Source organism: Pterocles gutturalis, unplaced genomic scaffold (genome assembly GCF_000699245.1).
Source record: "Pterocles gutturalis isolate BGI_N339 unplaced genomic scaffold, ASM69924v1 scaffold26517, whole genome shotgun sequence".
Classification (NCBI taxonomy): domain Eukaryota; kingdom Metazoa; phylum Chordata; class Aves; order Pterocliformes; family Pteroclidae; genus Pterocles; species Pterocles gutturalis.
The window spans coordinates 196-21,977 of record NW_010108619.1 but is presented as its reverse complement, the minus strand read 5'-3'; the positions used below and the strand labels follow the sequence as shown (position 1 = coordinate 21,977).

The 21,782-nt window shown below is 40.3% G+C and overlaps 1 protein-coding gene across 1 annotated transcript; it reads right to left on the bottom strand.

Moving 5' to 3' along the window:
• Positions 1-7,296: 7,296 nt before the first annotated feature.
• Positions 7,297-21,554, bottom strand: MMD (monocyte to macrophage differentiation-associated; the record flags this gene model as incomplete). Its single annotated transcript, XM_010072703.1, has 7 exons — positions 7,297-7,963; positions 8,710-8,779; positions 9,273-9,374; positions 9,793-9,867; positions 10,434-10,594; positions 16,283-16,364; positions 21,532-21,554. Coding segments are annotated over 7 exons (714 nt in total), but the record flags the coding sequence as incomplete, so codon positions are not given.
• Positions 21,555-21,782: the final 228 nt, after the last annotated feature.

Below are 21,782 nucleotides of genomic sequence, written 5' to 3'. Positions count from 1 at the left end.
ATTATTTTAATATATTATAATAATAATTATATTATTATATATTTAATCATTCAATATGTGTGCAGACCCTGGCTCACCTTCCCTGACACTCTGTGTGTGTGCACACCTGTACCGCTCAGTGTCTCTCTCTGTAGATAGCTATAGAGGTAATTTCATACAGCATATTTACCACTATTTACTCATCAATATAACTTTGTAAAGTATAGAAATAGATTTTATTGCTATAAAGGAACAGTTGATAGAAATTCAGTTATATTTTCATATGGCATATTTAGCTGAATTTAATAAACGAGGTTTATAGTTATGTAGCTGTATGTATATATTTTATTTCTGTAAAGGTCTGTGTTCAATATACATTATGTATTGCACACACTCTGTTTGTTATAATACACACACAGAGTGTCTGTGTGTGCATGTGTCATTGTATCGATAAATATCTACAAATGTAAGAATTATATTTTCAGAATGCACATTCAGCAGTGTATTTTTAATAAGTTTATTTTGTATTTCTAGATATGAAATAGATTTTAGTAATATATAGAGGCATGCTTACAGGATAATAATTTTTAAAAAGTTCCTGGGGCCATGCACCTTCATCTGTGCTCCCCCCCCCACCCGGTGAACCAAACTGTTGGGTGCCAAGCCCCCCAGAAGGTAAGAGCACCATAACCACACTGTGCACATGTGTATTGTGTTATGTGTTCCTCGATGAGGTGTATATTTAGCAGCTTTTTATTATTATATTTTATATGTAATGTATGTAACAGATAATACATATTTTTTTATATACAGTGATATGTAGGACAGAAGATTTGCACATACAATTAGCATAGACACGGACATATAAAATTTAAGATTTATTATTAATATAGCACATTTAGTGTAGCATTTTACTATATTACATAAGTATATAACATAATCTATTTTATGTACATAGCATAGATTATAATGACAGAAAAAACTTTTCAATATGTTTGTGCATGCATCTGTACGTAAAACTAGGTGTATAGGGATATATTTACACATAGCTATAAATGTACTTTTATGTATATATGTACACACGTACGTACACATGTGCTGCAGGACATGGAGGTGGGGCTCTGTGTGTGTGTGTGGCCCCCACCTCTGCTGGCCGCAGCATCGTCCAGCGCATCCCCCAGCTCATGTCCCCCAGGTGTGCTGGGAAGAGATGAGACCCACCCTGGAGCCACCCACAGGGTGACAACCAAGCCGCCACTGCCCCTCCGCTCCCAGCACCCAGCTGTCCCCTGCCTCAGGGACTGAAAATCCCCCAGCCGACCCCCACCAGGCAGGACAAAGACATGAAATACATCATCATATTCATCAGTCATCATCATACAGTACATCATCAATTCACCACCAGTCGCCTCCAGCACCAGCCCATGGGGAGTCGCTCGGGCGAGGCACCGCAGGGACGTAAATCCCAGTGAGGTGACAATCCTGCTGTGCCTCAGGAGAAGCAGAGCGGGGAGAGGCAGCTCCTGTCACAGCCACGTTTGATCCCTGGTTCCAGGCTGAGCTGGGGACAGGTGGCTGCTCTCTCCCGCTCAGCCCCTCGGGGACTTTCCTCCTTCCCAGCTGGAGGGACCCCAGGAGGGGCTGATTTCCCTCCTCTCTCCCCTGGTGTCGGGGGGTTTGCCAGCCCCAGGCTCGCTGCTCTTCTCCTGACACACAGAAAATTCCAGCTCCTGCTTCTACCTCCCCCTCCTCTTGCACTGCCACTAGTTCCTCGTGTCCCCGTGTCACATTATCAGCCGGGAAAATTGTGCCCAAAGCCATCCTGGGACAGCCCCTGGCCATGAAGAAAGATGGAAGGGGTTGAGTTTGTTTAAATGTAGGGAAGGAAAAAAAGGCAAGGGAAGAAGGGATGGTCTCCAGCTGCCTGGGAGGGCTCTTCGCTGAGCCTGCTGCAGGCAAGGAGTAACGGGCTCCAGCGACAGCAAAGGAAATGCTGCCTGGGCAGAGGGTGAAACACCGAAATGAGCTGCCTGGGAGGACTGTGAACCCCCCCTGTCAGAGGCGCCTTAGAACAGGTTGGACGAGCGTGTCAGGACTGACAGGCAGAGCTCGTCCTGTCTGCGGGCAGAGGATGGACTAAAAATAGCTTCGAGTCCCTTCCAGCTTCATTTTCAGTGATGGAGCAGAAGGCTCATTAAGCTGCTCAGCACCACCATCAGCTGCAAGACAAAAGCCAGTTTCTGTCAAACATGATCATATATGAAGACACGTATTAAAAAAAACCATAATCCCTATTCCCTTCCTAAAGTAATCCTCAGCTTCCCAAGTGCACGATTTTAATTTGAGCAGAGGGTTGAGGTCCCAGAGCAATGCTGTTCAGTCCTTTAGTACTTAGGATGCTACTAAACCTCTGCTGTTTGAAGTCAAAGGTACCGCAGGCTCCTGACGTTCGGTAGGTGGTGTGGGTTGGGTTTTGGTGTTTCAACATCCTGAATAACTGCAGCTCCCACCCAAACATCCTGTGGTTGGGGCGGATCATCCTGTCCCTGTTGGACCACAACAAGGGAGCCATGTGCTGGGGCTGGTCCCTGCCTGCACAAACCTCTGCGTGGCTCCTGGGAGGAAACACGATGCACCAGAAAGTAAGGAGACAGCTGCTGGAGCTAAAGCCACCAATTCAGACAACATCCTGAATAACTGCAGCTCCCACCCAAACATCCTGTGGTTGGGGCGGATCATCCTGTCCCTGTTGGACCACAACAAGGGAGCCATGTGCTGGGGCTGGTCCCTGCCTGCACAAACCTCTGCGTGGCTCCTGGGAGGAAACACGATGCACCAGAAAGTAAGGAGACAGCTGCTGGAGCTAAAGCCACCAATTCAGAAGGTTTCTATGCACAAACCTCTGCGTGGCTCCTGGGAGGGAACACGATGCACCAGAAAGTAAGGAGACGGCTGCTGGAGCTAAAGCCACCAATTCAGGTTTCTACTAAGAGCTTTTCACCTATGTGAAAACTCAAGGGAGATTTTCAAAGCCACCAAAAGGATTTGGGAGCACAAATCCACCACCAGCAGGGCTCATGCTGCTAAGCAACAAAGACACGGAATATCTCCTTCCGCGAGCACGCCAGCCTCGTTAGAGCCAGTGATGTAACTTCTGTTATAAAACTGGCGCTGGCTTCACCACTGGCCTTTTGCAAGAGGATTTTGGCTCCCCAGCCTATCCTTGGTGACAAGAGCCCTGCTTGTGCAAAGCGAGCAGCATTGCCACCTCGCCGCTCACCAGCAGGAGGGGGATGCCTGGTGTGAGCACAAGCAAGCAGACACTGTTCAGTAACGAAATGTCAGCCTGCTACAAAATACTACTGAACAGGAATTTGAAGACCCTTTTTTAAAGAAGCCACTGCTTCCCCTTGAGGCTGGACCCGTAAGAATGAGCTGTTCCATAGTTCTGACTGTACCTGGTACAGATGCTCCAAAGGTGCTTCACCACTAAATTCTTTGTGCTGCACTTTCAAGACAGACTGCAAAGCTCGTCCAAAACCCAACCAGAGCAGCTTGGGGGGTGTTGAGCCCCAGGCACATCCCCCTGCTGCTTGCACCACAGCTGGGCAGCACCAGCCCTCCCAGCACCACTTTAACACCAAACTAAAAACATCCGAATGCTTCCAAAGAACCACCAGCAAACACTGCCAGTGCCTCATGCACCTTCCCTTTCCAGACCACGACCACACTTAGGGAATGCATTCAGACAAACAATGAATGAAACACTTTGAAACAGCAGATGAACGGCAGCAACCAGCCTCCAGCCATTGAAGAGCAGCGGCCAGTCCACACCACGAGCAACCCGCTCCGGGATGCAGGGCGGCGCAAAGGCTGCAAGCACCCGGAGCAGGCAGGCATCTGCCATCCTGGTCACTCTTTTGTTAGCTATTTTTAGCTTTAATCTTATGACACCTATTGATGGTGAAAGCAATTAGCGAGCAGAGACTAACATCCTGCCGCCTTTTAAAAATAGCAAAGCACAGAGCAAAGACTTAGTCAAGCGCGTGATGGGAACATGACAGCCGTATGTAAATCGTGGTTACATACGCCAGACCTAAATAAGGAATTGTGCAGGGGACACAAAGAGGTTTCCAAACAGGTGGCAGGGTCCTGAGCATGAGAGATATTCGAGCAAGAGGTTTAAGAGAGAAGCCCCTATGAAAAACTTCATTATTTTCTCTTGTACTTGCTCATTCCAGCCCCTGACTTACACAAATATCCACAAGAAGCAGCACTAAAAGTTCTGTGACACCTGTGTCATTTACACAGTTCACATATCAGCATTTAAGAGTGTGAAAACCATGTAGGAAACCACACTGCAATTTATGATCTACCCCAGAGATAACCCTGAGCCTCAGCAGCGCGTTGCTCCAGCCAGTGCCCCGCCAGCGCTGTGAGCTGCTGGTTACAGAACAACCAGAACGCTGCCGGCCTGACGCAGGCTTGGCACTTCCAACCAGGCAAAACCAATTAATCAGAACAAAACCATGTAAAGACACATTAAATGGAACCATCTTGTCCATCTGCTAACACTGATCTGGAATTTAAGTAACTTTTTAAAATTTCAGAAAACCACAATAACCAACTGTTCCAAAGAGTCTGTGAAGCATCCCCTTTGTACACCATACAGCCACAGCTGCAAAAACCACCTTCAGACACTCCGGCCTCCTTTGAGGAGGCTTCATTACTTACCTAGAACTGGAAGACAGTAATACAATTTCTTACCATAATTACAAGTGATTAAGAGGGATGTGGGGAAGACGATTGGAAAAGCAGCCTGCTTTTGTTAACAGAAAGAAAAAGGAATACTTTCTTTGTGCATTCCTTGTTGCTGTTGAATTAAAAAAAACAAAACAATATGAAGAAGTACACTCTATAATAAATCCTTAAATGAATCCCTTCAGATAACCAAATTTTTTAGATGCACACAATATTGTGTTAGAAAATAAGACCCAAGAGTGATGAGACTGCAAGTATCCAGTATTCAAGCATCCTAGGCATCCTCTGGAAATGTCCATTTGCAAAACTAAAACACATCTTACCACTGCTTTATTCACACTCAGTGTAGTTGTTGCACTTCTAAAACCTACAGGCATAGAAAATACAGGAGCAAGTGCTTTTAAAAACATCTTCTTGAGGAACACAAAGAAATCACATCTCTGCTACTGCAGCGAACATTACCAGGAAAAACACCACTGGGAGGAAGCAGCCTGGAGAGCTGCAATTAGGCAGAGGGGGGAAAAAAGGAAAAAAAAACCAAACTAATTGACATGTTAGTTTTCCAGACAGAAAGGCATTTTTAGTTCAGCTTGTCTATATTTAATGTAATGATACTCCTGTAGGGACAGGAGCAAAATTATGTGTTTTGGTATTATATAACTGAAAACCACAAACCCCAGTACAGAATGGTATAAGAGAATTGATCCAGAACAGCAAAAGGGAAAGCAGCAAATTCCCAATATTGACCAAAATCTACACATAAACATACTTGTTTCCATACCACAAATTGAATAATCTGGATTGCCATCTTTGTTACTGTTTTTATTTAACGAGTTGGATGTGCAAGCACGACGTCATTAGGTTCAGCTCTGGATCTCGTGTTCGGAGTGGCAACAGTGTCAGTCACTTACTTTCCTGCGTAGGAGCCAGAAGGGGAAAAAAGAAAAAACAAACCACTACCAAGAACACAACAGTTTCCAAATTGCACAAAATGTTTATTGTTAGTCTAGTACATTCAATATCATATCGACTAGAATACAGTAATTCAAAATATTTTTGGCGAATTGAAATTTTTTAAAAACCATTTCAAACACTCCAAAAAGCAATGTCATGAAAAATTAACTTAAAATTAAAACAAACATCTTCAAGCAATAGTTTCACTTTTGACTACAGAAAACCCTTACATGTATTTTAGTGGTTTTAACAGTACTGCATTTAAACAAAAATCTATGAATTCACAAAAAGTGGTAAATATTAAAATAGACACAATGTTAAAAAACTGAGGCATCCAGATGTGTGAGACTGTTGTACTAGAATTTACCTGCCCAGCTGTTGCATTTGTTCTCTTTTTGGGGCAGTTAACTAGTCTGCTGTAGCGGTGCTGTTTCTTCAATAATCTGCTAACACCGTTCAGCAATTCTTCATCCATGCCTTGAATTTAAACTTTGTCCCTCTTGTAAATCCTGTATACAAATGTTTATATTCTAAAATATGCAACCCACTAAGTGCGATATTAAACGGGACCTTGAAAAACTTCCCTATCTTGCTACTCACTGTTTGCAGACAGGCAATATCCAGAACAAAATCTGAAAAAGGCAACACGTTTTGGTTTCTTTTGTAAATACTGACATGAAAAACTGAGTAAATTAGAAAAAGGATAAAGTCAATCTTAATATAAGACATTAATTATATAGTGGGACAGGATACAGATACTGGACAAACAGTACAATGACTCTTCTACAGCTGGTCATTTAACGCACATGTTCTACACTCAGGACTTGCTACCACGTTTGGATTTCCTGTACAGAAAGACAGCAATACAACTACAGACCAGTTTGACTCTCTGTTAAGTCCCAGAATGACAAGTGACACCCTACCAGGTCCTTCAGGCTCTCCTCCCCGAAGGGCTGAGCTTGTGAAGAACCATTAACTGCGAATTCAGAGTTGCCAGCAGTTGCTCTGTACCTGCTCCTCTGACCAGGATTTCCCAACAGAACAAACGTTGGTGGGAACGGCCAATTTAAATCCCTTTGAAAATCCAAGCCTCAATATTACAGCACAGATCTATGGATACACATTCTGGAGAAACGACTGACTCCGGTTTCGACAGCGGGCAACTGCTGTCCACCTTCCTCAACACTGCCAGCCCTCGTCAGTCGGCTCTCATCCCAGCTGCTGCTGGCTGGGCAGCACACGGGAAAATTGGGATCTCGAGGAGAAACTTGTGTTAATTTCTTTCAAAGCACTTCATTTCCACCCCAGATAAAGCCAAATTAAGGTGCTGTTTGAGCGGTACTACAGATGAGCAGAACACCATCATGTTAAAACTCAGCAGAATCACATTTCGATTTTAGTTCTTAAAAATGGTCGTTACAATTACACAACCTTCAGAAGAGGTACAATGCTTGCTTGTCAGTACAGTATGCGGAATGTAACCATTTTTTGCAAGATTTTGCAACATGAGGAACTGCATAGATGACAGTTGTGTTTTCAGTTCAATAAATGTACTTTTAAAGTTTACAAAAAACACAGAAGTTTGCTATAAAAGTCACATTATACCAAGATAATGGGTGGTAAAAGTAGATTATTTGTCTGTGATTTATGTTTAACAAATGACTAGCGGAAAGGTGATAGAGACCAATTTCAAATCAAGAGTTACATTTTCACTATTGCACTGACTTCACCATTCAAATCACTAATTTAGAAAAATTCACGTAGTTAAAAATTGTAAAATTAAACTAGAATACAAAATGTATTTGTAAACATCAGGTAGCCAGCTCTACTCACATGGAATGGACTCTCGGTACTGCAGTACAGTATCTTGGTTATTTACAGCACTTGCCGTACGATGGGCAATTGCAGGACACATACAACATCAGTTCACAGTAATTGTGTTCAGAGAACTACCAACGTCAGTGCAGTTTTTCTGTGCAATTTTACAATTTCCCCAAATTCCTTAAGTCAAATAATACTGTTACAGAGGCCAAGTGCAGATAGTTTTATATATATACACACATATATATCATAAGTGACGAATTAGGTCTGCAGGACTTCTGTAAAGGTACTTCCAAATGGCATAGTAATGAACAGCAGCGGCTGTGGCCACGAATATGTGCCAGATGGCATGGGCAAAGGGAATGACTCCGTCGCTCTTGAAGAACACCACGCCCAGACAATAGATCAAGCCTCCCCAGGCAACCTCCTGAAGTCCGTCGGTGTTGCTCTGTCAATTAACAAGGAAAGATCAGGGATGGGGTGTAAAGGAGGGAAAGGGTATTCTACGCACAAAATACAAAGTGTCCCCCCTGTCCCTGCCCCAAAAAAGCTGGCTGTCGTAACTCCAAATATCTTGGATATGAGAGATGGACATGTGAGAAAAACCAGTATATAAATATTTAGATGACACTTTGTGAGATACATAATATATTTCTGTAATACATCTCAGTAGCACTACAGAAGCAATAGCAGAATAACTCAAGAATTAAGATAAGTCTGATGTTTTGCTTCACGCTCATTAGCAGAGCAGACAAATACGAAGAAAAAGAAAACCACATTACTGCATGTAAACATGAGTTTAACGTAACTCCTACTAGTCGGATGAAGCATCCAGCAAGGTTTTGGTACAGCCCAGCATTCACAGGAACAGTTAAGTACCATAACTGGCATTACCTTGCAGAGGTGTCAGATTTATATCAGCAGCAGAGAGGGTTATTCAAAGTTACTTAAAATATGTACCTATAAATAAATAATCATTAGGTAGACCCTGCCACCCAGATTCACCAAAACAAGGCAGCATTTCACTGTATGGAAAGTATAAACCCAAAATAGAATCGACTGTATTTGGTTCTTCTGCAGAGAACGTTTACAATTACAGTGGACTAAAATTAACATCTTTTCAGAAGAGAGAGCTGCACTGGAACTTAAGCTAGTTATAAAGGGAAAGTTTCCGAGTTTGTAACGATTCCTTACCATGGATGTCACTACCAGAGCAGGAGAAAATCCCATCGCTAAGTAGAAAAAGAGTTCAACAATCTTATACCTAAAAAGGAACAATTTGAGTCATTTAAGGAGGTGTACAAGAGGATGAACAGTAAAAAACATACTTCAAATTTTATGTTAGCATGGGTCTGTTAAACTATTCAAAAAAGCTTTCAACGCAGAGAGGTTACCATTGTTTTATGACAAAAATAAAGCTAGCATTTATCTCTGCATTGTACAGTTGCAGGCAATACCTTCTCTAAATACTGCCTAGATGCATTCATTTGCATTAAGTACTAGTGAAAACAAAACATTGAGAAGACTTATATTTTCCTATATGAAAAGAACCTCAGTAGATCATCTCCAAAGCAAAAACATTGGGTCTTGCTCCCTGAAGACATCTTATGACAGGGTGAGTACAATTATCTTCTAACAAGATATAAGTCCACATCATTCTCATCACATATTTCCACTGTTTCAAAGCTCTTATTTCAATGTGTGATTTTTCACCTTTTCATTTCAGTTTTAAGTTAAATGCAAATAATAATTCTTACTTTTCATGGTAGAGAAATACATAAATGGTTCCTCCAGCAGCCATCAGCCAAATAAACCAACGCATGTGAGATGCTAGAGGTCCAAGCTCACGTAGGTTTAACCTGGAGGTACAAAGATTTCAAAGAGACAGAAGTGATGAACTAATGGACCATACTGACACAAGAGGAGTGGCGTTTGATAAAAAGAAATAAATATATTTAAATATTCAGATCTATAATTTAGGCATGATGGAGAAAACACTTGGACACTCTACACATAGAGAAGCAGAAGGTGTGTTTGCACTGATGTTAGGGAAGCATAAACTGGGGTATGTGAAATATAAATTAATTACTTTCTACTGTTTTCTAATATTACTTTCTGTTCAGCAAATCTCAGGAGATTACATCACATTGCATTTCACAATGCAGAATATTGTCAACTGCATCTCAGAAGATATCTATAGATTTTGGAAAGCCAAAGGGACAAATTGTTTGCAATGGAAAAAACTTTAATTTTGAAGCTGTGCTTCAGATTTCTTACCATGGTGCATAAGATGCCGCAATAAAGACATAGATCATCATTCTGTCACACATGTGAAAGCAGTGCTCCATTGTCCTGTGAGACAGAGAACAAGTCACCACGACAAGTTTTGGGAAGACTGCTACTATTTAGGGACTACTGCTTAAAACCAACTTTTGGCCCAGAATTAAACAGGAGTCATAATGAAGGGGAAAAAAAAAAAAAAAAAAAAAAATCACATCTCAGTTCTGCTACTGCTGCCTTGCTTCCAAAGAGGCTTTCTGCTAGTTAACTGTGTATTGTATTATAATCCCCCTGGCAAACTCTGTGTTCTTCAAAGTATTTGAGCGTGCCATAGTCCCGGACAGTGGGATTATATCCACCATGCACTTAGATGAGGTTTTTCCCACACAGCCTCTGGATTAAGACCCACTAGGGCCTAGGAAACCACATATTTTCCTTGCAAAAAAGCAGCAGACATTCAAGTTTGTGTATGAGCTTGGCTCACTATTTCTTCCAACAGAATCAAGGGTGTTTTTTTCATGATTCAATACAAGGTACCACTCCAGAATTCTGTAAAATCATGTTTTTGACTGAGAAACATAATGGAAAAACAACACATAATACGAAAATAAATCATGTTGTACATCTTATAGTTGTACCTTAAGTGACTCTTCTTCCACGAAACGATATGGAATACTGTGGAGACAATGAAGAGCGCGCAGAGCCCCATGCCGTACATCCATGCTGTTATCTTTTCCCATCGATCGTCAGACAGCCGGTGGAGAAGGGCACTACCCACAATCGCAGGAACAATGAGGAACTAAGGAAACAAAAGCCCATTGTTGAGTCTTCACTTGCAGCCAACCCACCGCACAGCACCAGCAGGGCAGATAAAACCGCACTATGCCATATAAACCCCTATGTACCACATTTGATGGCACGCTCCTAACCAGAACAAGTTTTTAATTTAGCAGTATGTTGACACACAAGCATCAAGACTTTGACAATACCTCAGACATCTGGGTTACACCTGTTTGTGATAAATTGCTCCTCACATGGGTATCAGGCTAGGTTACCAGCTGCTCTAGCCGTGGCACAGACAAACAAAAGAATTTGCTCAGTCTTAGTAGTGCTTTTTATTTTCACATTCTGCTTTGTGTTTTAAAAAAGGTTTTGATCTTACTCAAGGCTGGGATCTAAACCACCTCTTCTGCATAGAGGCAGAGCACAGGACAGACCAAAATAAACTTAAATCATGAATGAAAAAATAAAGCTTTTAGAAATACGCTGTTAAGTAGAAGACAAGAAAACTAAGCAAAGGCTTTGCGAGAGCTTGAGTTTTAGAGAAATACGCTGTTAAGTAGAAGACAAGAAAATTAAGCAAAGGCTTTGCGAGAGCTTGGGTTTTAGATATGAAAATTAAAAATTAGCTGCAAATCTAATTTATTATTAGATTTTTAATGCACAAAGACAATATTCTTTCAATGCAGTGTACCCATGTCTGTTTTCCTTACCACCTCCCTCTCAAGCAGCTTTAATTCAGATCTTCCAGAACAACCACTGCTAGAACATCACGATGGAATTAGCATGCTCACATGAAGTAGCCAAGAAGTGGGCTGCAGTCTTCACATACATTTAAAACTACAATCCTTTCCAGAACAAATTATAACATGTACCTTTTGCCTCATTCAGAAAAGAACAAACTAGGGGTGGGGGAAAGAAAAGCATGTCCAACAAGTATTTAAAGAAAAGAACCTCCTGGCTCAGATGTTTCTACCCATCTTTGTCAGCCTTCTCAGCTAGAAACACGGAACAAATTCCCGTCCAGTCCCTCCAGAGGGTCTTAAGATGTTAATGGGTTCACTTGAATTATAAGTAAGCTTCATATGTTAAATTCTTTGTAGTTTAACCCAAGTCTCACATGCTAAACAATAAAGCAAGGAACAACTGATGTTTAAACAAATCCAGCAACTCTGCTTTGCATTTCAGGTTTTTATAGTTTGGAGTCTAGCCTGTGCTGTCTTTGTCCTTTACCCGTGTACAGACCAGAAGAAATTGAGGCTCTGATCACAGCTACAGTGCAGAAAATGCAGAGAATACTGAAAAGTAGTTGGTTAATCCAGAGAGTTAAAAAAACCCACACACACAGGAAGTGGCTTTTACTTCTGGCTTTTGAAGGACATCAACTGTAGCTTCATTACTATTAAATTTTCTTCCTTTTTTGCAACATGTAATACTTTTGTGCCAAAAGCTGTAGAGCCAGGGAAATGAAAATTATGGCATTTCAGTACCCACAGCATTTGGACCAGAGGTGAAAACACTTTTCGAGTGCTGCAATGAGACGATGGAAGTTGACCTCATACACTCTAAGGCCAAAAATAGTCTGCCAGTCTGGCTTCTCATCTATCACAAACCATAAATTTCCATATATGTATCTTGGACAGCCCCCAAATTCAAGAAAGGTTAAAGTGTTTCACTCCTCAGGAGATCAGTCCCTGCTGTTTTCCCCATATGGCACACAGCTCAAAGTGTCGCTGAAGCCCTTAGGACAGCCAGGAACTGATTAGATGTGGCAGTTGTTTTATTTAGTTTTTGCAGGAGACAGGAAGATGCTAAGCTCCAGAAATAGTTTTTTAGCCGCATTTCGTTAAGCTGTGCAGTTATGCTGTATCCACATTCATCAGTTCCCAATTTCTGGTGCAAATTTCAGCTTTGGCTAAACTTGACAGAGAACTAGAAGGTTTCAGAGGGATTATGTACCCACAAGTATCACAAACACAAGTGCTGGGCAAAACAGCAAATCCCACTAATTCCCTACTAAAAGCCTGGATGTGAGCTGCTTGGAGATACTGCCTGGAGCTCTGCTTGAGACCATTTCACAGGAAGGCTTTTTGGGAAACTAAATTAGATATTACACAGAACAACCTGCCTTTCTAACACAGCTTTTTACTAGTCTACTAAAATAAACATTTCCCAAGTTAAGCTGTGATGTGCAATGCTCAAATAGGACAGAGTTTGCGGCCAATCACATTTTCTAGTAATTAAAGTTGCAGGGTTAAAAAAAATAAGCAATTCTCTTACCACCTTTTTCTTTGCACCTTTAGAATGAAGAATAAGCCACAAATGAGTACATGGATGAAGAACTGAATTAATCTGTTCTCTGCCTTGTCCTGGCTCTGCAGAACAATTCTACATCTCACAGGAACAGCACTATACTAACATGAGAAGGATTTATTGTTTTTTCTGTTTGGAAACACTTTCCCCTCTGTGCCTGATATGCATCATGGGAACAGATAGACTAAACAAGAGATGTTTTATTGTTTTTTTTCTGACCAAAGATAGCCAGATTAAAGACAAAAATCCAGAGACGATACCCTGCTGTTCCAGCCAACTGGGTGAAAGTTCTTTAGATACTAATGCCATACCAGATAACATGATACAATGGACTTCGTTGTATCTAACATCCATCTTACAAAAGAAATATAACACTCCACTCAACAAAACAAGGCACATTTTCCCATGTTAATTTTAAAAAAAATCTCTAGCACAAGAACTGCATTTGACAGAATACAGAAGCAATCAATCAATCCTTTAAAAGAAGGGATATTTACCAAAAAAGTAGTCAAAGAACTAACAGAATGTGTGACTGTGCTGTGTCATTTTACAGCAGTGACATTGCATTTCTAAGTTGCCAACATTCCCAGTAATAAAACTAGCCACAAGTCACAAAAAAGCTTTGCTTATTTCATCCTGAAGTACAACTTCCAAATGAATATCAAGCTGTGATGCTTCAGTTTACCAATTTTAGCAAGTTCATTAATAACTTGCTACATCAGAAATGGGGCTGGTAGAGAGATTTACAGAACAAGACAGCAGGCATGTGTCACTAAGCGTTCTAGAGAATTGCCAGAACAAATAGAGAGCATGAAGTTACAAACCATCATGGAGCAGGAAGCCTACTTGCAACTTTGCTAGTGCAATGGAGAGAGCAGGGAAAGGGCTAAGACCAGTCAGGGAGAACGGAGGCATGCTCATCACAAGAGCCTTCCTGAAATTTTGATGACCCCTTCTCCCACGCCCAAATACCCTGCTAAAAGCTCCAAGCCTCATTTTTGAAATATTTATACTTTTTTCTTTTTTTCCATGCACTGCACAAACCAAGACTGGAATGGAGACTACAACTTATTCTAAAAAGAATTCCTCCTTTTAAGGCAGTTGGAAGAAACTTTTAGAGCAGCATAAAGAAAGTTGTGTCTAAATTCTGAGGTTTGAATACAAAAGAGCGTGTCTTTTGTCTGATAAATCTTGTGTACACTAGAAAGTTTCACGATGAAAGAGCCATCCCTCCCCTCAGATTTAGCTTACCTTACAGCTCAAATTCTTACGACTCCTGCTTCTCTCATACACTGTTTCCTTCCTGTTCTTCTAAACAGAGAGCAGCTTTTCTGTCTCTGCATTCAACCGCTTAGCTGCCCTTCCTGTCTCCTAGTGTCTAAAGCCAAGTCAGTGCTTCATTTAAAGCTAAAAAAAAGTCAAGACATTTTAAATAGACTTACTAGTTAGAAATGTGAAGATACTTACTACACTACACAAAGTTACTTTTTAAGTATTGTAACAAAAAGCTACACATGTGATTGTATCCCCACTTGTTGTTGTTGTTGTGGGGTTTTTTAATATTTTTTTTTTTAAACAGTTGCCTAAACTGACTGCTATGTATTTTTAAATCAAAAAAGAGATGGGATACCCACTGAGGAGTATGGCCATGCTCATAAAACACAAGCTGACTACTTTCTGAATTATCAATAAAGCTTTGAAAAAAATACATGGAGAACCATTGCTAAACTCTTCTGTAGAAATTACACCAGTGACTAATTGAAAACTCATGCTGTAATCTAGCAGCAAAGACTCAACCACTTGCCTATCTAACATTTACTAACACAGAGGAGAAGCAAGCATCCCACCCCAGCTTCTTCTGTTTAACCCACTCTGCCTTCCCAGATTAGATTCCTATTTCAAGGCTTTAAGTTTTGATTAATATTCCATACAATATATTTAAGGAGTAACAATCCCTCTTTTATACAACACAATTTTTTTCCAAAGGTGCACTAACGTTGCATATCCCCAAGCCGTGAGCAATCCATCGTAGGTTTAGTACACAGCTTGACTGTTCAGAAAGCGATTACACAGCTTCACCAGAAACCGCAGCATATCAGAAAATACTGATACGACATCTCGGCTGTAACCTCCTGCTAACAGGCAGGAGTACGACATGCCTGTTTTTCAACTAGACGAAGGCTAGAATTGCTAAGGAGCACGGCAACTTCTGCCAGATATTTTGAAATCTAACTTTTTGGCCAGAGTAAACAAGATTTGTACAAGGATTATGAGATAGCTACATATCTGTATTAACCAACAGAATGTTGCTTCGTTCTCTAGACAAATATGCATTTATTTACATATTGCTGGACAAGACCCTTGTCTTAAACCCACATAAGCTTCACTTAGCTTTTCTACACGTAAACGAAGGTAATTCTGTTTTTACCAACACCACAGAGCTGTATGTTGGTGATTTATAAAATATACACACAGCATCTTTAAGAATAAAGCTTCTTCTAGAGCTGAGGAGTCCCATGCACTACCTTGAGCACTTGTATTTGTAGCTCACTCAGACACACTGGAGATAAGAGACTGAGGACAAAGTCAAACATACTTCAGATGTTTGGAGTTAAACAAGGGATTGAGGAGAAGCACAGGCTGCTTTTATTAAAGAGCAAATGCTAGCTTAAAAATAAACACACAAATATTTAAGTCCTTTTCAAAATGGCAGACAGCCAATTAAACTTTTCAATTACTAAAAAAAAAAGGGACGGCTTCCTTATTTTGTATATATCAGATACCCATATCTAGTATGAGTCCTTACATTATGAAAATAAGGACAGGCTGGGTTTTCCAGAAGGGCTGTCAGCATCGGCAGTGCCGCTTTCAAAACAGCAGATTTCTCGAAGAATCAATTCATAGACATTAATTATCATAACTAAGCCATTCCAGTTCTAGCTAATACCCACAGGACAGTCTTACGAAGCCTTCCACTTCTAACATGAATAAATCTTTCTTACTCTTGCAGTATACGATTTGTACAATATTATATCAGCACAGTACTGGGAAATCTGCCTTGCAAGATTAACTAGTACAGGCCCACGTTCACCTTACCGAGTCATCCTTTGACTGGGACAGAGGAAGAACACCTAGTTAAAGACATGTAACTTCCTCTGGTGAGAAGGAATCTTATGAAGCATTTGGAGCTCCTAGGGATTCAGAACAGGGACTAGTGATCACGAGCCCTCTAATTGACGCTCCATTTTCTGGACTGTTATAGCTAAAGCTTATATAGCACAACCAGAGAGGTTGTAATTATGAATAAACTCAGGCAAAGGTAAGCATTTAGCTATGTAAACCCACAATAATTTACTGAAACATCTGGGTTAAAAAAAAAAAGAAATATACTTACTGCATGTGTGTAACAGTTAGCAGCATGTTCATAGCAAGTGGGTTTGTAGCGGCTGTTTGCTGGAGCTGGGTGGTTCATGAACCTGTTGAATAATTAAGAGGTGTTTTCAGGAAAGGGAATAAACCATCTCTTTTGAGTGTCGTGAAGAAATACCTCTAACCTAGTAGTGTTCAAAATTATAAGTACAGACATGTTAAAAGGAACTGTTACTTGAATTGTAAGTTCTCCTAGATGAGTTCTCTTAACAGAAATGTTAAATAAATTTCTGTGACCGCCTGTCACAGCGGATGGTTATCTTAGCATATACAGAAGTCAGATCCCCTCTCATCTTACAGCTTGGATAGATGAAGAATGAACTCTTTCCTATTTAAATTACATAATATGGATTCCAATTACTCTTGAGACATGGACTTCACCATAGCTGGCAACTTCTTTTAAGAAGTTCTTGAAACTACAGCAATACTCCAGTTCTATAACACCTTGGAATAAACCAACATTGACTTTTCAATTCCTACAGCAAGCAATATCTGTGTTTAGAGCATTAGATGGCTCAGTTTTTCTTTGGGGCTAATCCTATCTTCTGTCTGTAAAATCCAAGCTACCCAGGGATGAAAGGACACTCTAATGGTTAACTCTGAAGAGGAAAAATTCCAAGAGGCTTACCATCAACACTGCACCTTTTTCTCTAAGAATTTTCAAACATTACCTAACAATCACACCAAACACAGCCTATGCAAGTCAAACCAACTATGATGAAACCTGAGAAAGTTTTGGAAGAATTTGGCAATACAAACATTGCATTTAACTATTCTGAACAACCAAACACTTGAGCTGTTTCTGTGAAACGACACAATTTAAATCTGTGTATAAAAACCTCCAAAAGAGAGTACACATTTACATGCAACCAGACAGGCAAAGCTCGCTCCAGCTGCAGTACCAGGCATGTTATCCCAGCACAGCCTGCCATCACACAAAGGTGATTCTCTTTCACTAATAAATTCCAGTTTACTCCAGACTATTATAAAACTATGCATTGACAATTAGTCCGGTATCCAACAAGCCAGGAACAGTTTCACAACAAACACAGAACATGTCTGTATGTTCAGAACTGAGAGCAGCTTTGTTAGCTACACTTGTATAAAAACTAATCCTCTTTTTATGACATCCATAAAACATTGGTCAATCCCAAACCAGGGAAAACCAGACAAATAACACAAAAATCCCAACCATAATCTTATCGTTTGAGTAAGCAGTTCGAGATTTCTGGGATAAGACACTTGGTTTACAAATCACTTAATAAATCAGTCAAGAACACCTTTTTTTTTCCTAAACTGGTACATGAAAATTTAACAGCATTGATAAAATAACACAGTGTCATGATGTCTCTCCAAATTGTGTCAATGTCTATAAACAGTTTGAGCTGTTACTAATACAAGGATCAAGAAAACCACAAATTTCATTCACAGACACTGGGAATAAATGGTTGTTAGCAAATGAATAATTCCACCAGAATTAAGACATTGTTAAAAAATGGCAATTCTTTTGCCAATGACAAACGACACCTTGCTCTCATCTCCAAGAGGATAATGACATTATAGTCATATACACAGGCTTGCAGAAATTTGGAAAACAATTTTGTTGTCCAGTCCGCAGAGGTCTTCACCAGCTGCTGAAGACCATCTCAGCATTCTCCGCAGATGGAACATTCAGTTTACTCTGTTCTGCTTCCAAGTTAGGAAAATATTTAAAAATAAAAGTATCTGTTGGCTCAGTTGAGTGACCAGGATTAGACTGCCCTTGCTCAACTCCATAAATTCCAAATCATGGGAAACCTTTCACCGATTACATCTAGAATATTATTACATTTCTCCAAAGGCCATGGTGGTACCTTGGAAGTCTCACGAGAAGTTCGAAATAAAAGAAAAAAAACAACCACCCAAAACTAAAGAACTCAAAGGAATAAGCTTATCCTCAGTATTAGCTTTATTATTTCAGTTGCTCCAAATTTCTATATATTATCATCATCTAAAAATCTATAAATAATTGAAGGCAGCTTGCTAATGGGACCTTCTATTATCCACTAGAGGACTACTTTTTTTTTTTTTTTTTTTTTTGCTACTAAATACATCTAAATCAAAAGGAAAAGATATAGAATCTTTCTGAAACAGTCACAACAGAGCCTGGGGTAACATTGGATTTCAGACAGAATTATGAACAAACACTTCAGAAAGTCCATTTATTATTAGAACCTCTTATTCTCACTAATTTAGCAACGGCGTTCTTAGCAGTAAAGCAGAAGACAAAGACACTAACGAAGCTATCCTTTCTCTGTTATCTAGGCAAAGGGTTGGGTTTTTATTCCCCCTTGTTTGTGGAAGCACAGGAACGATGCAAATATTCGTCCACCTGTGCGGTCACTTTAGACTGGCAAAACAGACAAGCAGCAGGTTTCTGAAAACTTCACAACTGCAAAACACTTCAAACATGTTTGTTTTGTTTTTTAATAAATACTTCAATTCTGGTTATTTAATTCAAAACAATAACAAAAAAGGTTAGTAACATGGCTGTTGAACAGAAAGCTTTCCTGGCCTCCCACAACAGCTGGAACTTGCTTTTCTTCCACCCAAACACCACCATCAGCAATATTTACCCATCCCCTCGTGTTTATACTAATAACACCACCACCACCACCAGGAGTGGGTTTTGGGAAGAGAGGAGTTAGAATTTACCTCTACCTTAAAGAAAAGGATCTGGAAACACCCCAGTATCTCACTTTGCTGATGCTGGACACGCCTGCCCCTCTCCTTTCTGCAAGGTACCAGCGGCAGCAGGCTGCCAGAGCCAGGCAGCAAGCGCTGGAGCACGTGTGTGCAGGTCACTGCCCACAGACGGCATCTTCAGCAAAGCTCCTGTTACTGCCCTGTGCCTCTTTACAACACTATCTATAAGCATTATCAGGATCAACATTAGAGGAAGGGTCATTTAAAGAGGGGTTGAACAGGGCAGTAATTCCAGCCAAGGCTTCCCTTGAGTTTTTCCACACATTCATGTTTATATCCTTAAGAAACTGACCTGAAGCTTGAAAACAGATGCTTTGGGATACACTACACCAGAGTGCTTGTCAAAACCAGGAAAAACAATTTTGACACATGTAGTTAAAAAAATCATAGACTCCTGTAGTTACATAAACAAATGACATCGCAAGATAAAGGCAGAAGAATTTGGCTGCAGACTTACTGACAGTCTAGAGACAAAAACTGTTCTGTTCTCTCTTAAAGATAAATAAACAAATGAACCCAATACCATCACCAACAACGGATGCTTTTTGTTTCCTGCCACATGAATACTGCAACACAGGGTCATTGTTTTTCCTCCTATCTACAGGTCCAGTTTCCCTCTTCTGAAAAAAGATAATTGTGAGGAATACAGGCTCACCTGCCTAAAAGTGGAAACTTGACACACAGCGTTCAGAGGCTCTTTCCTCCTAAGCAAAGGCTCTCTAGAACACAACCATTAAGGTTATTTGTCTGATAATGTCCCACTGAAGTGGACTGCAATTTACTAGAAACAGCTTTAAGTGAAGCATTTTGATTTTCTAACAAATCTCTCATGTATTCTTTCATAGGAACTCCAGTGAAACCAGAATAATTTAATTAGGGATATGCAGTGTTGTCTCCCAAGAACACATAAGTAACTCTCCATTTAAGATACTGACAATCCAAGATATCCAATATAAAATATTAACTCCTTCAATATCAGAATTCGAAATTTCTGAAATTAGCAGACGAATAACTCCCTGCAGCCAGCCAGGAAAGCAGAATGCTTTTGCACTAGAGTTTTGAATTCATTTTCACAACTTAAACACATTCTTAAAGCTCAAGAATCACTTGAGGTCAAGGAAGTCCAAGGTTTATTATTAGTTTCATGGCACACAAACAACATTTTTTGATGAGCACATAACCAGTAGAAGTAGAAAAGGGGTATTGGGAAAGACATGACGATTTAAAACAGGAGAGAAGAAACTCACGCCTTCCCTTTACACTACTTGAACTCTGATCTTGAAACACTTCAAATATTTAAAACATTAAACATATGGACTAATCCATTCTTTGTGAGACACCCCTGATCTCAAGTTCCTATTCATTTCTAAGGAGCAGATACTATATGCTTCATAGTGATTCCAGAATTAAGAGATGATCATATTTGGGAGAGAAAGGAGGAGCAAAATCCGAGGGTTCTTAATGCTTTGTCTTCACATGCAAACCCAACTCAGAAAAACAAATTATAAAACCCCAAATCTATTGCATGTATCTGTATGGCATTTGTCTGGTATCACAGCAAGCTCATACCCCAAAACTGGAGAAAAGCACTTTTCAAATCCTGCCTTATTCTTGATTCCCATCTGCTGAATGAATCATTCTTGTAAGCATCAGTAAAAACCAGCAGGCACTGACAATAGCCTCAAAGATCTGGATTTTTCAGTCTTTTCAGGAAGTGCATTTCCTTTATTCAGCTCAAAAGGCCTCATACTTCCTTTTACCAGCTTAAAAGCACATTATGCCTTTTTGTATCTTTTTTTTCCTCAGGCTTTCCAGCACAGGAGAGGCCATTTAGACCAAATAAGCCACAAATAACAGCATATGAGAAACTGCAACAAGGTGGGGACAACTCCACAAAACCAGCAGCAGTACACATTAAAGGGGGTTACATATTCAGATACTGAAGCAATGTTTATCTTTTCTAGGCTCTTTGTTTTCAAGAGCAAAAACAAAACAAAACAAAAAAATCACAAGCAGGTCAAAATAGATCAGCACTACATTTTCATTGTGACCATTTTAGTAAGATTATGAAGAGAAATTAATAGGTTTATAAAAAGCTTGCTTCCTTTGACCAAATTGGTAGCTATTCCTCTTTACGAATTCAGTCCATTCAGTTAAAAATAGAGCCGTATTCCTTCAGACTAGGCACCTTCCTTCCTGGATTAGAAAACATCTAGTTGTGGTTTGTAACTGCTCACATAATATTTACTATTGCTGAACAACTGAGCCACAGAAATAATTCAGATCAGTACAGAAGCAGACCGCTTACTTGGAAATAGCAGTAAAATCACAGGCTGTGTAAAGGTTCATCCACATACAGCCCAGTACCAAAGATAAAATGAAATCTGCAATACTCTGAGAATCCATTAACAACTGTGGTATCAAACATAGGTTAGGTCATGGAAAACAGTGTCTGTGCATCCCACTGACCTCCTAAAAGCCTCCTCAACCTTCTGGCAAGTACAAAAGGCAAAATATTCAAGTGAAAGAGCAGGAAAGCGAACAGAAGTCACACCAGGTGCTGCAGCACAACCGAGCTCAGGGTAACAGCCTAGGCATGGGCTAGGACAGAAACCAGCTCTGACCGTATTCACGTTTTTGTCTCTTTCAGTTCTCTTCCAATTTTATTTCCCTTTTAATTCTTTGGTCCTGCTTTCTCGAGAAAGCCGTTGACAGGAGAG